Below are 16034 nucleotides of genomic sequence, written 5' to 3' on the forward strand. Positions count from 1 at the left end.
ACGCCCCTCTGAAGCATCAGATATGGAGCTTGGGAGTGAGAATGAAGCATGGGCCCATTTCCATTCCTGCCCAGACCCACAGATTTCCAATAAGGGGGCTCCACTGCACTGGAGGCCTGACCTCCAGCATGAAGCTACTGCAAGGATAGGACCCTGAAATTTGTTGGATCCTGTACCAGTTCAGCTACTAGAGAGGAAACCCCTCTACACTGTTGACCCTGACTAGCAAGGAAGCAACGGGGCTCCATTTGTGGCAGTGACTCTGTTGCTTTGACCATCCTTGGGCTGGGCTGGGATTGCATTACCCACCTGGAATCACCCCACAATTATGTAAAATAATCCCAAAGAAATGTTAAATCAGCAGAAGGTCTTTGCATACTCTCTTTCTTGCATTGTTGGTCAAAAAAATTACACTCTGGAGCAGTTGCAAATCACGTTTTACCTTGCTTTACTGCAGTCAAGTTCAGCTCTAAGGGAAACCAAACCTACTTGCTGGAAAAGAAACTCTGGGGTTGAGAAACAAAACAAGGGGTGGGGTGGGGGGGGGAGATGAGAGAGGAATACAGCAGCCTGACGCTGGGGAATTGCATTTTTGGACATGCCTCAACAAAATGAGGCTGCTCAATTGAATCTGAAGTTCAGCTTAAACAGAGAGCACAGATAAGAAAGAGAGCGAGTGAGAAAGAGAACACCAAAGGATATATTTGTAGTGTTTGGCCCTCCTGAATTCCTCAATCACATTTCTGGCATATTTGATCATATCTCGCACTGCTTCTGCTGATGGAGGCTCGTTCAGCTTGCGGATTTCCAGTTTATCTTTGTCCTGAGGGAAGAGTTGCAAGAGAGTTACAAGGCCTCCCCCAACCCCGAGACAAAAAGCAGATCCACACAGAAACCAACAATAGCTGTGCAAAACACACACAGCAAGAGAGAGAGAGAGAGAGAGAGAGAGAGAGATTATAGGGATCTGTTAAAGGAAGAGAACTTAAAACCATGATAAAATTTAATCAGAGGACATGAGGGTAGCGCTGTAGCATCTGCATGGGTCCCTGACTGATTATCTCCAGGGGTAGCCAATGGATGCCTCTCTGGTGTTGGTGGGCTCTAACTCCCATCAGCCAGCATGGCCACTTTGGTCAAGGATGATGAAAGTTTCAGTCCAGCCACATTTGGAGGGCACCCTGTTGCCTACCCAATGTCTTCCACACGCTGTTAGGTGGTTAGGAAGCTCCATTATACGGAGTCAGTATTCTCTACCCAACAACACTTTAAGCAGGAGCCTTTTCAAGCACCGCCTGAAGATGCCGCGTACTAAAGGGACTGCTTTGGACCCTGGATGTTGTGAGACCTAAATGCTGCCTGTCAGAAGCGGGCAGAGACACTGTGCTGAATTCCTGGCAGGTGGGTTGCTGCTGCTTGTTGGGGTGGGCGGAGGGCAAGGTGGGGGAGAGGTTGATGCAGTGCGAATGCACCAGTAGGAACACCAGATTGGCTCCGTTGGCGCATTTGCACAGCAGCAATGTCCTTCCCGGTGACCCACCTTCTGGGGAGCTAGCATGGTGGCTATTCTCCCTCCCCCAGCAAGCTGCTTCTGGGACATGTTCCCTTAACACACACACCCTCCCCCAAATTTCACAGGTTAATGTCTTGATCATCCCAAATGCTGCACCTGCTCTCTGGAGAGAGGGAAAGACTGTGGCAAAGCTATATGGGGGGGGGGGGGAACAGGGGGTAAGGCTGCACTCAGCCATAGCCCTACTGCAAGGGTGTCAGCGACTGGCTGGACGATGAGGAGTGGTGGGAAGCTTCAGTTGGAGAACTCCCTCAGGAAGCCTCAGAAGAGGAAGGCTCAGAGCCTGGGGGGTGGCAGTGGGACACTGAAAACAGGTCAGAGGATGAAGGGGGAAGGCCAGAAGGGTTGGATGCTGATGCTTATGCATTAAATTTGTATACTGCCCTATACCCATAGAACAAGCAACAGGCTTCAGTGAGAGAGAGGAAGAGGAGACAGAAAGCACTGCAGACATAGAACAGGCAGCTGGGGAGGAGGTAGGGGGTGAGGCTGCAAGAGATTGCAGCAGTCCTACTATATTCACCCCCCCTTCCTCTCTTGTCTCCATGGGCACAGTGGGCCTTGCACGTAGCAGGGCAAAGAGCACAGGGGGAGTTTAAGATGGAGTTTAAGACTCCTGGGAAAACAGCCATAAATAGGGGAGACTTAGGGGGAAGTGGGAGGCCCAGATTGTCAATTCAGACAACTGCTTTACTGGGGGCCAGTCTTGCCCGTAGGTTTCTCTGTCTGTATTCTGTTTCCCTGAATAAAGAATCAACTCTACTTCTCATCTCTGAGTCTCTGCGCTGACGTGCAGCTGAACCAGCTCTGACAAAGAGTAACCAACATGATTGTTCTTGGGTTCCTCTTTCCACCAGCCCCAGGGAAGCATGGTCAGTAGTCAGAGATGACTGGAGCTGTAGCCCAATGTGGGCTCCACATTAGTTACTCCTGCAGTCTAAATGGTTGACCTTGAATAAGCCAGACACAGCTGCACCAATGGGAATTGGAAGCAGGAGGTACGTCATGTCCCAGATCTGCCTTAAGGCCTCATATTACAGGCACAATATAAATATTAGATGGTAATAAATGATGATGAGGTAGAAAACCCAAACAAAAAACAAATACTATGCCTTTGCTATAAAGTCTATAAATCTAAATGATAAATAAAGCATGTAAACTCTATTAAATACAATCACCTTTTTCTTAGTAATGCACTCTCTGCAATCGCAAGTGAAGAAATAGGAATCTCTTAATCGATCATTCCTGTCTTCTGTGGGATATAGCAGGTCAATGTAACTGGTAAAAATCTGGAAAAGACAGACAGGTAATATAATAACAGCAGATAGGTATTAAAATGCAACAGGTTATGCATAAATACACTGATCTATGAAATGGTTGCAGTTAGTGGCCAGAAACTCGCTGCATTTCCACGATGCGCCAGGTTACAGGGCTAAGTCCCAGGAAGATACAGCCCAAGTTAAGTTTGTTTACTATTGATAGAATCTGCAGGTTCTAATGGCTGAACACGTGTCAGCTTAAAGTGGGGAGGAGCACACACAACATCCATGCCTGCTCCATTTCCAACTCTCTGAAGAGAGAGCCTAACTGCATCCAGCTCAAGAGGCCTTCCTGCAGTTGGAAGAAGAAGGTTTTAAATCTAAGTGCATTTTCTCAGATGTGCTTAAGACTCGTCCTTCAGGCTGTCACAGTAAAAGTGGGGGTGGGGGTTCTGCAGTGGAGGCAGTACATGGGGCACTGGGGGCGGAGCTTGCACCCAGGTCCCAACCCCGCCTTAAATCCACGCACATTTGCTGTGCTGCAAAAGGGCTGATCAGATCAACATACAACATTTTAAAGAGATGAGAACAGCAACAAAACAGCTAAAGATCCCAATCTTCTTCCTAGATGCAATTCTTTGCAGGATTTCGGAAGACCTAGTTTCAGAAAAGAAGAGTCTCAGCTTTGCTTAAGAGAGGCAAAGTGGCAAACCTCTGAGAGCCACCAGGAGGCTGACTGAGGGCATACGAGATGATCCACCATTGGAGAAGGAGGTGCACCAGCAGGACGGGAAGCCACTGGCAGGGCCTGCCCCCCACAGCCATGGCAGCAGAGATCATCATAGGGAACAGCAAGGTTGTGGCAGCATACCACCTCCCAAAAGCCCCTTTATTTTGCTACTGTAGGTCAATTGGGGTCAGAGACAGTGGCGGAGCTAGGCTCCGCGGCACCCGGGGCGGCAAAGGAAACGCCCCGGGGGCGGGGGCGTCGTGACATCACATTGTGACGTCACGAGGCCCCGCCCCGGGGGCGTTTCCGGGAGTGCCGCCGCCGCTTCTGCAGCCCCCTTTTAAGCCGAAGAGCCCGCTTTTAAGCTCTGCGGCTCAAAAGGAGGCTGTGGAAGCGGCGGTCCGACGCTGCTGCTCCCGGGGCGACTGAGCCAGCGGCGGCGTGTGGGGGTGACAAGCGCCGGCCCCTCCTGCCACTCCCCACGCAACGCCGGTCACCCCGGGAGCAGCAGCGCTGCACGGACGGGGTGCTCCCTCGGCCGTGCGCTGTTGCTCCTGTGGTGACGGAGGGAGCGGCAGCGCTTGGGAATGGCGGGAGGGGCTGCTGCTTGTCACCCCCACGCGCCGCCGCTTGCTCCGTCGCCCCAGGAACAACAGCGCACGGCCGAGGGAGCACCCCGTCCGTGCAGCGCTGCTGCTCCCAGGGTGACCGGCGTTGCATGGGGAGTGGCGGGAAGGGCCGCCGCTTGTCACCCCCACCTGCCGCTTGTCGCACCTGCCACTAGGGGCGTACCGCCCCCACCGCACCCCCCTAGCGACGCCCCTGGTCAGAGATGGGAGAGCAGGGAGAGAAAGGTGTCAACATGTCTAGCATGTCTTATCCCAGGAAGGAAATTAATCATCATACAGTGTAAGGAAAAAGAGGTATTTACTTTTGGATTTAGCAGCACATTCTTATAAATATGGGCGATATCCAGGCAAACGCGCTTGCTAGCACAATTGCTTTGACCTGTGCAATGAAACTTCCCCTCCCTCTCCTCGCATGCCCCTTTTTTGCAGGTTTCCCCCTAACCCTAGATTGGGGTGAGCGGGGAGGGAGGGAAGGGGAAGTTCCATTGCACAACCAAAATTTTGTGTGTTAGCAGATCAGTTTTGTTCGATACTGCCAATATTCTTGTTAATAGATGGATAATAGACTCCTTTGGAAGGTGGTGGACTTTAAGCAGAGTTCGGCTGGCCATCTGCCATGGATGCTTTAGCTGAGATTCCTGCACTGCAGGGGGGTGACTAGATGACCCTCAGGGTCCCTCCCAACTCTATAACTCTACGATTCTATATCACGGCCGGGATCTTGAGAATTGTTTTTGTTGGATTTTGAATTTTGCTGCAAGTCTGAACACAAAAGGGCTTATAGGCATTTATTCCAAGCCTCTTCGTGGATGCAAAAAAGTAAACAGCCACTCAGTTTGCTTTGGCTAGCAAAGTATCTTATCTGCCCAGAAGAAGAAGAAGAAGCAGAAAACAGAACTCCAAATACACACATACATGGAAACTCAAAAGAATTTTCTTCCGGTTAAAAAATAAGACGGTAAGTTTCAAATGCTGATATTAAAATTTCTCACCCAAAATATAATAAAATTAAAAGGCTACAAGGAAAACCAAACACATATCTGCTGCAGCAGCAACACGTGGTTTTCCATCGAGCCTGCTCTTGTTTGTGTGCATGTGTGTGTCCTTCACCTTCTCTCAACATGCCCAGGGCAAGTTGATTTTAGTTAGCAGTTGCTTGTTTTTATCCTACAGTGAGTGCATCTCAATTGCTTTTCTCCAGGCAGAAAATACGGGAGCCAATCTAAACACGCACGCAGACACACAGAAATCTTGACAGGTTTCCCATGCAGTAACCACATTGAGCCAGAAGGTGGAGGCACAGGCCATGCCACAGAGGACAAATCTGTGTTGCGCTTCTGCGCTAATTGAATGGCAGAGGACCTTTTCCAGGAGTTCAATACTCCCTTGATTAGGAATATTCTACCAACTTGTTAACACACACTCTTTCTGTTGGAACTGCTGTTATTCCGTTTAATCGTCTTTATTTTACATAAATGAGTAAGTGTAAGGCGTTCAAAGAGAACACATAAATATTTTCCTGAATAATCCCACAACTGGGGTTTCTGGAATGCAGCAAAAGTAAATGATGTCCTTGCCCCTCATGGGAATGTCACGTGAGCATAGATCTGTGGGGAAAGGTGTGGTAGTCGTGTGGTGGACTAGTGGAGTGGGTTAGGTTATGAAACAGGCAGGCCTGACATGTTGCAGGAAGTATCTGAAGCTACCCTTGGCCTATTTAAGTGACCTCTTCAAACCTGAGTCCAAGGGGAAAAAACACCCATGACTCTGTTGCTGAAAAACACCAGGCCTGTGTTAACCTTTTGCACCGTCCCATTTTACATCCAATCCCCGTTCCTCAGACCGAGGATGATAACATGGTTAAACAACATGCTTAAGAAACATGTTAGGTCTGTCTAAAACTTGTGGGGAGAGATGAGGGAGACCTCATTAGGGGGCTGCCATTTTGGACAGAAGGCCTCCTTTAAATACCAGGTGTGGTTTCTGTCAGAGAAAGAAGTCACCGTTTCGAGAGGGAGCTGCTGGCTCCCACAGTTTAAACACCACATCGCCGTAACTGGATTTGGAAATGAAGGGGAGAATCCTCAAATGGGGTGTGGAGGATGAGATGTACCACAAAGATGGAAAGACACACTGTGGGTGCACGGCAAGCTGTGTGTTTTACAAACTAGTCCCTCCCCATCCCTTGAAAGCAGGCATTCATTGCACAGTTACCTCATCACCAGCTTCTATCTCCTGCACAGCTCTGACTTCAGCCACGGTCCCTTTGTAGGTGACAATCACGTTGGGGCAACAACTGTGGTTCATGAGCGCCACACTGACAAAAACAAAAGGGCACCCATTTGACCCATGAGCAGCAATATTAAAGACCACAAGGAAGAGCACTATCAAATGTAGGACTTGCGACAATTACCTGTGTTGAATGGGCTCGTTTGCACATAAAACACCAAGCCAAACCATGGCTCAGCACAGATGTGCAAGTGTGTGGGCACCTGGGGAATCGATCGCACCTGCATTGTCCTCCTGCTATTACACTCATGGAAAGCAAGCCATAGTTTGGCTTAACGTTGTGGAGGCTTGTCTCCTCCAGACAAACCTTGGCTAAAGCCCATGGTTTGCTTGGAGTGCAACAAACCATGAGCTTGGGTTTGGATTGCTCACTAAGGCAAACCATGACTTAGCTCACAGCAGTGCAACAGCAGCAGGACCAGAGCAGTAGCTCAGCAGCCGCAAACGCCTCTCTGGAAACCTGTGCGTTTGCAGCAAACCTGTATTTGATTTAACGTTATATGCAAAGCAGCTCAAAAGTCTCTTTATGAAGTTTATTATTACATCAGGGCAAAGTTGCGAGTTCATGATGAAATCTCAAAGACAACAAAATGTCTTATCAGCTTATAGAATTTACCTCCACAAGTGAAGTCCTAGGAAACAGCTGCTTGCAGCATAGCCGCAGCAAAGCACCTTAAAATCTCAATAGTTTCAAGGGAACTACCGTATTGGCCCGAGTATTGGCTCTTTGAGATCCTGGACCACTCAGACCTGGTGAGCACCTGGTTCATAAGACAGGCACAGATGTTGAACACGAAGAGGAAGGGAGCTCTCCAAGAGCTGAGAAAGGAATGCCTTGCTCGGCTTAGCAAATAACTTACAGCATTGGGGGATTTTGTTGTTGTTGTTGGAAACTAATTGATAGATCTTAGAAATTTTGTGTGTATGTGTTTCCCCCCTGGGGAAGACACTGCATCCAAAACACTTACTCGGGGAATATCGCCGATCCCAAGTGTGAAAGTTCTTCATCTTCAATTGTGAAGCCGTTACAGTTCACCTGAGAGAAAGGGAAAGAGGGAGAGAAATTAAAAACCCGCTGGCTTGTTGAGCATTGCAAGCCTAAGTGACCGTATTTCTCTGCACCATCCTGATTAATCTGATTAGAATGCTGCTTATTCTTAATCAAGTCTTGCTGCTGAGCTACTAGCTTTACAAGAAGGGAGGTCACAGAGTTTGCCTACAATTTAGTTTTACATTGGAAGATTAAGGCTGCAGCAGCCGGGCTGAGCTGCAGCAGAGTGTGTCAGCATCCTGGAACCAGGTGGGGCAAAAAGACAGCTGAGTGTGTTATTCTCAGTCTCAAAATGACATTCAGTTCCAAGCAGTACCTTCCATTACAACATTTAGACAGCAGCATCTTTTAAAATTTTTATACAACAGCATTCATGTCATGTACTAACATCAAGCGTTTATATCTCAATGTTTGTATGAAATAATTTTCTAATATTTAGTGTTTATGTTTACAATATGTCCACAGTATGTTTATGTATTGGTCTGCATTTTGTATATCTACTCTACGATACATATTATTGTTTTGTTTTGTTTTTAAAAAACGTCAAGAACAAATAAAAAGGGTAAAAGCTAAAGAAAATGGGACTGAGTACAAGGTTATATCAAAAAGGGGGGGGGGAGAGAGAACTGCATGGGTCACTTCCACACTTTACATTTTTGGGACAAATATTGAAGAAATGTAATATGCAAACATGCATTAAATTATTTCCCAAGGCTTTGGTTTCCAGAACCACCAGGAGGCTTCCAATAGAGGGTTTTTTTTGGGGGGGGGGTGATTCAATTCATTGCATGCAACACCCTTAAACCATTTTGAAGCAAAGCCCATTCCTCCTGCCCCATACGACAGAGTTTTGTGGGGCTGGCAGGGCCCAAAATGTGGGGTTCATCACACAAAACTGCACAAAACTCTTAAGCTTCTTTTTCAACCTTCTTCCTGTACTTCTGGTTCAATGGTGCCATTTGGATCCAGCCTAAACAGCCTACCCCCCTTTAAAAAAAAAATCTTACTTGACCAAAAAGGACCACAAGAGCTGCATTGTCAGGGTATTCTATATGCTTTGAATAAAAGTGATGGAGAGCCGAGATGTCATTCTGAATCAACTCTCTCTTTTCATTGTCGAGCTTATCGAGATCTGCAAAGGAAAAGAAATCCCTTTTCAATACAAAGACCAATTTACTCGCAGTGAAGTGCAGCGAAGTCAGCTTCAAGACAGAACGCCCTCGAAGAAAAGAGAATCAGTCACAAGAACTCTTCTTTGAACTGCAGCGAGTATCATTTTCCTCCTTGTAGGAAGGGAACAATGCCAGGAAGCATGTAACAGTTGGCAAAATTCTACCCATATATTAGCCGGGAATATTATTGGCTTATGAAACACACTGTGTAATCTTTTTGTGTATTTGTCAATGCACCACTGATGAATGCTAAAGTAAGCCACTGAACCACTGAATTAAATGACACCTAATGAAAGGCCTCCCTGTGTGGGAAGAATAGTTCCTCACAGGACACCAAAACTGGGTTTTTACTCTGGTTAAAAAACAATCAATCAAAACTAAAATATTGATAAATGCCACGCCAGACTCCAGTAAATGATAGAGAACCCGGAGTGAGTGTTTGTATGGCAGGGGGGCGGGGTGGGGGGGGGAGAAGATCCACATTCGTCCCGTCCCCCCCACACACACATACAGCATAAAAATGTGATCTTGCAGCCTACTCAATTCAGCATCAAGGTGTCTGAAAAAGCAACACATTAAACAACCTAATATGCAGAAGGTTGGTGGCTTTTTTTAATGGTCTTCTTAAAAATACAATAAATATAATGAAGTGGTATTCTTGTCAAATGTACAGAAGTTGTACATTTCTTCCTAGAGATAGCTGCATTTCATGACTGCATCTCAAGGTGTCCCGACTGAGCAGAAGGCAAATCTAAGACATTACAGTTCTCTAATATGTGCATGGTTGTGTTCAATGGTTCCTCTTCCTGTCAGCACCGAGGAAGAGAGCAACACTGCAAACGCTTGGCAGGAAATTCCAGTTTGCTTAGCCTTCTTAATAGCAGCTGAGTTTTGAGCTCTGCCTTGAGCGGAGGAAATAAGTTTACACACACACACACACACACACTCACAGGCCTTCACTCCTCCTTAGATCACCTTTGGAGCATTTGGGATGTGGCAACCGCGGAGGACATGTCAGATTTGACTGGCAGTGACAGATATGCAACTCAACACTGGAGGGCCCTGCAATTAGCCCCAAAGACACTGTCACTATCAAGCAAGTGCACCATCACTGACTAGATGCCCCCTGGTAACAATGCTGGCTGTTTTAAAATTTCACATTACAATCCACCAAAGTCACCCGAGTTGCCAGGAAGGCTGTTTTGACAAGACAGAAGTGTAATCAATGGACCAGAATTTTAATTCACTTTTATCCGGGGGGTGGGGTGGGGTGGGGAGAATAGGACACCTTGTTGAGGTAGATATAGAAATGCACGTGCATAAAATGTTTGTGTATTGTACTATAATTAATACATGGAAAGCTATAGAGGCAAAATGCAACAGCAAGGCTAAAGAGGGTATATATAGCCTGTAACTTTTCCACGAAAACTCACTGTATTCAAGATAAATAATGATAATTCATAACAGAATTGATAATGTAACCTTTTGTTACATTACAGTAGTATTGTGTCTTTTTAAATTGTTTTTGCCTATTGCATTGTATTTTTGATGTACTGTCAGGACACTTTGAGACTTTCTAAAGAGTGATGAATAAATATCATTCTTAATACTACAAGAAGAGAGAGAGAGAGAGAGAGAGAGAGAGAGAGAGAGAGAGAGAGATGTAAAAACAGGCAGGTTTTGTTGAACAGCTATAAAACGCTTTCTGAACTCACTATGGAATAACCCTTGGAGTCTTCCATTTTTCTATACTTACGGGATTCAAACTCTGTTATAGAAAGGAGCTTTTCTGACTCAGTCCTTCCAGGGTGTGTTTTCTAGTAATGAAGAAAAGAAAAATGACATTTTCAAAAAATCCCACACACATTCCACCAGCTTATTCACAACTCTCCTTTCTAATACACACACACACACACACACACACACTTCCCAGATGAGTCAACAAACTGCACTCTGGTTTAAATCTGCTGACACCCTAGGCCACTATGTCCCAAAACTCCCGTGAAAATGCCTGCACAAAAAGAACAAGTATTTTTAAATTATTATTCTTAAACGAAAAGCGTAATTTCTTTTAGCTGCAGATTTGCAGAAAGTAACTAACAGCAGCAAGCTATTAGAAGGCAGACTTTGCTTTGAGGAAAGTGAATAATCTCAATGTTGACAGAGTTCAAAAGCAACACTCCAGCGTTGGCCTAAGGCCACTTCTTTGTAATCTTGGCCATTAAATATGGGTTTGCAGGTGGCCCAGCAGCTGAGGTTCAGGGACTATGGTTTGCATATTTAGCTTTCATATGGCATGTAGGGCTCCCTCCCACTTCCCTGCAAGCTATAAAAGCACAAATTTATTCCAATGACTTTTCATCATTAAACATCTAATTTTGTTTGTGGATCACCACTAGAGTGTGTGGTTTTTTTAAAAAAAAAAATTTTAAAAAAAAGAAAGGAAAGGAATGAAGCACAGGGGGAGTCAGGCAAGCTACCATCCCAGCATGCCTTCAGAGTCCTCTTTCCCCACTGCATCTGGGTCACCCTGATCACAGAAGCAGTTCTCAAAATGTACAGAATTTCTTCAAAGGCCATTGTTTAGGAGGTTTGATTTTTTAAATCATTATTACAGAGGGGGAGAGAAGTTGGGAGCGTTACGATAACATACAAAGCTGTGACCTTGAAACTTACCGGTCCCCCTTTGTTTCCCTGTGAACACTCTATGAGCGAGAGAGCATGCCTCAGAAAGCCCACATTTTGCCTTGGGAGGAGCCTCTATAATACAGGGTTGGGTTCCCCCTCCAGCTTAGAGGGCTTCCTACTTATGGAGACCTGGGCCACATCTGCACTGAACATTTAAAGCACTACTATACCAGTTTAGCAGCCATGGCTTCCCCCAGAGGATCCTGGGAACTGTACTTTGTTAAGGATGCTGAAAATCGTTAGGAGACCCCTGTTTCCCATGACCTACAACTCCCAGAGTTCCTTGGGGAAAGATATTGATTATTACACTACTCTGGAACTGTAAGTCTGCCAGCGATGCTGCAGTTGATTGCAGATCTGACACTGAGCAGTGAGTTCACTCAGATGGCCTTCAAGGTCCCTTCCAACACTGTAATTCTATGAATTTTCTCTATTATCTTTTAAATTTATGTATGCCCGAAGATTCTGATTCTACCTCAGGGAAGTTCACAAGATAAAAGCACAAAATAAATAGTTAAAAAGATGAATACCCGCCCCCAACACAGTTAAAAGGCTGTAGAATATTCATCAGCCAAGGGACTGGGAGAAGAGGAACATTTTCGCCTGGCACCTAAAGATGTATAATGAAGGCGTCAGACGGAACTCCCTGGAAAGAACATTCCACAAATGAGGAGCCACTGCAGAAAAGGCCCATTCTTGTGTTGCTGCCCTCCCGACCTCTTTTGGAAGAGGCACACAAAGAAGGGATTTAGAGTATGATCACAGAGTCCGGGTTGGTTTATATGGGGAGAGTCTTTAAGGTATTGCAGTTCCTCTGCATCCTTCCCTGTTTTTAAGTGCAAGTGGCCCGTTCTTCCCTGAAAGGTGTCTCCTTTCCATCTGGGAAGGACATATTGCCACAGAGGCTCCATTTCCAAGTGAGAGGAGCATCTGGTCGATTCTTCAGCCTGGGGAACTGGACTGTCCCTGGTCAAGCTGCCAAGAAGCCCATGTGTATGTAATGTCATATGCGAAGGAACCACCAGCCTCCAGACAGCTGGAGAATCTGGCCAAAACAGAAAGAAGAATTTGGAATTCACGGCAACATGGCCATAATGAGCATCTGAAACAGAGGTTTGTGCAGTTCCCCTAATAAACCCTGTTTCATTGAGCTTCACATCATCATTCTGCAATGCAAAAACAGTGTGTGAACTGCTTGCAGTCAAGTCTTGTGCCCAAGGACATTGGGAATAAAAGGTGCTATTACATTTGTAAGGCTTTGCTTTCCAAAGACTTTGCGCAAAGCATGTTTGACGGAGAAATGCAATGAAGAACGAGGGAGGTGACTTAACAGATGGAAAAGGTTCAAGAGCACAGTACTTCAAGAGGTTCTTAAGCAAAAACACTGCAGATGCTTCAACTACTCGTGTTAGCAGCAACTGCCGGCATATACACAAACAAGAAGTTGTGAAGTGACTTTGCACCAGAGACTACTGGAGCACACAGTCACTTCCCTGGCTCTCCAAACAAAACAAAACAGAAATCTGGCCGAAGTCTTTGGGTCCTGCTCACCTGTTTGGCAATAATCCTTGCAGTGAGTCTCACAGTCTCTGAGGGATTCCAGTTCTGCCCAAACACACACATGGCTGAGCATTCCAGCTTGTGCAGGGGCCAGTCCTGTTTCTGGAAGATTAAAAAGGCATTTAAAAAAAAATCAACATTGCGGATTTGTGCTTTGCAAATGAGAAGAGGATGCCCTGTGCCCCACCTGAGCCTGGAGGTCAAGTGAAATGTGTTTCCTCTAGGACACTTGCTAAAGTCAGCTAATGATGGAAGCAATCGGAAGATAAAACAGCTATTTCATGAGGTTGTTTTTTAACATGCTCCAAAACTATATATTATAAAAGTCACACCCTAGACTAGTTAAGAACGCAGGTCAGGCCTAAGGCCCATCAATTCCAGCACCATGCTCTCCCAATGGCTGACTAGAGGCTTATGAGAAGTCTTCAAGCAGGACATGAATGCAAGAGTGCTCTCCCTGCCTGTGATTCCCAGCTACTGGTATTCAGAGGCATACCCTGAACATGGCCATCATGTCTGGTAGCTGTTGATAGCTTTGTCCTTCATGAATCGGACCAATCCTCTTTTAAAGTCATCTAAGTTGGTGGCCATCACTACTAGTTGCAAGGTCACAGGTCAAGAGCAGTGTTGCGGATTTGGCTGCCAGCTGGCCTGGAGCCTGAGCAAGTCAGATTCACTACCCACTCAAACCGTTCAGCCTCCCCACATTCCCATCTCTTGCCAAAGTGCAGAGGACTCTTGACATGCTCTCTGCTTGTCCTCACCCCCCCCCTTGCATCCTCCACAGCCTCTGCTTCCATTTCATGACCCACCCACTAACCAACTGATATAAAGACCATCACAAGCTCTCCAAGGATAGACACTCCTGACAAAATACTCAATGAGACCTATAGATGACCTAGCATTTTGCTTCTGAATGAGAATGTAAAACAAACACTATTGTCCTGCAGCTGCAGCTCATCCCTTAGTCAATGACCTGGGAATGGGGAGATGCTGCAGTTAACCAAAGGGCAAATAGGTACTCTGCATTCAAAAGATGTCAGGTTCAATCCCTCCATGCAGGGCTGGGAAATACCCCTGTCTGAAACCCTAAAGTGCTACTGCAACCCAGTGCAGACAATACTGACCTGCATGGATCAATGGCCTGGCTCAATATAAGGCAGCTTCCTAAGAGCTTGTCCTTCTGAAATAAATGCTATCTAAGCACATGTATCTGTGGGGTAGGCAACAACAGTCAAACTGAGCTATCTAACGACAACGATTAAGTGCTTTATAGAGTCTTCTGCCCATAACAAACACAAAAATTAAATGGGCAAATTTTGGAAGTACCAAGAGTTGTCAAGAAATGAGCATAAGAGCCAAGGAATAGCCTTTTTGGACTAGGCCAGAGGCCTACGTGAAGTCCAGCATTCAGTTTCCCACCAGCAAATGGATGGTGACCATTCAGAAACCTGATTGTGTGGAAAATATTTCCCAGCAATCTCCACTTATATTTGCCAAATAAGCAACCATAATAAAGCTCTGTGTGTGGTGTGTGTGTGTGTGTGAGAGAGAGAGAGACTGTAAAGGGCTTTATTTCATGGTCACAGTATCTGACACTGACCAGAAACGAAGTTGTTAAGTAGCAGCTTAGATTCTTCACCAAACGATTAACTTTTTGCTACACGAGAGGTAGAAAATCACATTCCGCACTTGGGTTTGTGCCGCCGAAAAAAGAAAAAGAAAGAAATGTTAAGGAAGACACAAAACTGACAATGCCAATATGTCCTTCCAACGTTCCGTCCTGACCCTTTGATTCTTTAAGCATAGTTAATTAAAAATTTTCCTCAGGCAGAATCCGACTGAGTTATGTGAACTAGTAAGGTGGTTAAAGGGACAAGATATGGCTGAATTGTGCAAAACAAGATAAAAGCCAGGAATATTGCAGAAGAGGGGAGCAGTGCCTGAGTAATACCTGGCATGGAAACACTGTGACAGCGGCCTTTTTAGTGATCACAGCAGGACCGCGTTTAACATTCTTTTCCACAATTTTTCTAAGCCGTTTGACTGGTAGCGGGCAGCATTGTTCTAGCCAACTCCCTAGTGCTGTATTAACGATACTATAGGTTCAAGGGGGTGGGGGACTATGCAGACAATATTTCTCTCTGATTTAAGGACAGAATGAGAAAATGTCTGGAAAAGCAAGTTTGCTAGGGTACCTGCTTTTATAAAAATCAAAGCGGAAGCATGAGCTTACCTCCACTGGGTTCTTCAAAATGGCTTCCACCGGCTATGGATGTGCCAGAAGCCTATAGGATTCTAATACAATAACAAAAGTCCCCGAAAGCCAATACTTCAAATGAGGCTGGGGGGCCGGGGGAATCTCCCACAGATGGCCTCAAACTAGTCTATGTGTTCTAGGCATGTCTACATGGAGGTAGTAAGTCAAGGGGGAAAGGTCAAAGGGTAAGGGAAAGATTTCTAGCATAAAAGAACGAAATTCTCACTTAAAAAAAAAACTCATCTAATTTTCGTATTGTTCTCTTCACAAATTGGACTGATGCCAAAACACAGTTGGAGAGCCTAAAATCCTTGATTCCACGTAACAGAGCCAAGGACACTATTCATAAAACTGGTGCTCTCGAGTGTGAAAAATTAGACTCAATCAACCCTTGACATTATATAAAAAGCAGAATTGTGACCCAGGGGAAGGAAGGTGAATTTACATTTCTGATTACCATTCTCCTTATTTCTGTCTGTTTATTTCTTCAAAATTAGGTTGGCAACATAGCTTTGCAACCCTGAGGATAAGAAGAATGCCATGTATACAGAAAGGTCTGATTCTCACCTCTCCCAAAGGTGTGTTCACACTGCATTATTCCATCCCCCGCCCCCAAAGTTTCCCTAAGAGTTGATTTCCACATTATATCTGAGCTTTCACATGACACAGAAAACCAATGGAATATAACGCATGTTCATCGCTCATTCCTGTGTTATTTGAGTCCAGAAAAAACCCAGTTTGCTGTCCCCTTAACCTGGAAAACTCATGGGAGTAAATTTGGGGCTGTATACCAGCATATAGTTCTTTTTTGCCATTTTCATGG

The 16034-nt window shown here is 45.6% G+C and overlaps 1 protein-coding gene across 3 annotated transcripts in view; it reads right to left on the reverse strand.

Moving 5' to 3' along the window:
• Positions 1-16034, reverse strand: part of SMYD2 (SET and MYND domain containing 2) — a 39047-nt gene that overhangs the window by 8226 nt on the left and 14787 nt on the right. For all 3 annotated transcript variants that reach the window (XM_033144780.1, XM_033144779.1, XM_033144778.1), the window contains 7 exons: positions 12943-13053; positions 10460-10520; positions 8539-8663; positions 7449-7516; positions 6406-6508; positions 2752-2862; positions 703-823 (listed from right to left, as the gene is read on the reverse strand). In XM_033144780.1, the coding sequence (XP_033000671.1) occupies positions 703-823; positions 2752-2862; positions 6406-6508; positions 7449-7516; positions 8539-8663; positions 10460-10520; positions 12943-13014 (661 nt within the window). In that variant the 5' untranslated portion in view covers positions 13015-13053. The remainder of the gene's footprint in view (positions 1-702; positions 824-2751; positions 2863-6405; positions 6509-7448; positions 7517-8538; positions 8664-10459; positions 10521-12942; positions 13054-16034) is intronic.

This window comes from Lacerta agilis, chromosome 3, assembly GCF_009819535.1.
Source record: "Lacerta agilis isolate rLacAgi1 chromosome 3, rLacAgi1.pri, whole genome shotgun sequence".
NCBI classification, from domain to species: domain Eukaryota; kingdom Metazoa; phylum Chordata; class Lepidosauria; order Squamata; family Lacertidae; genus Lacerta; species Lacerta agilis.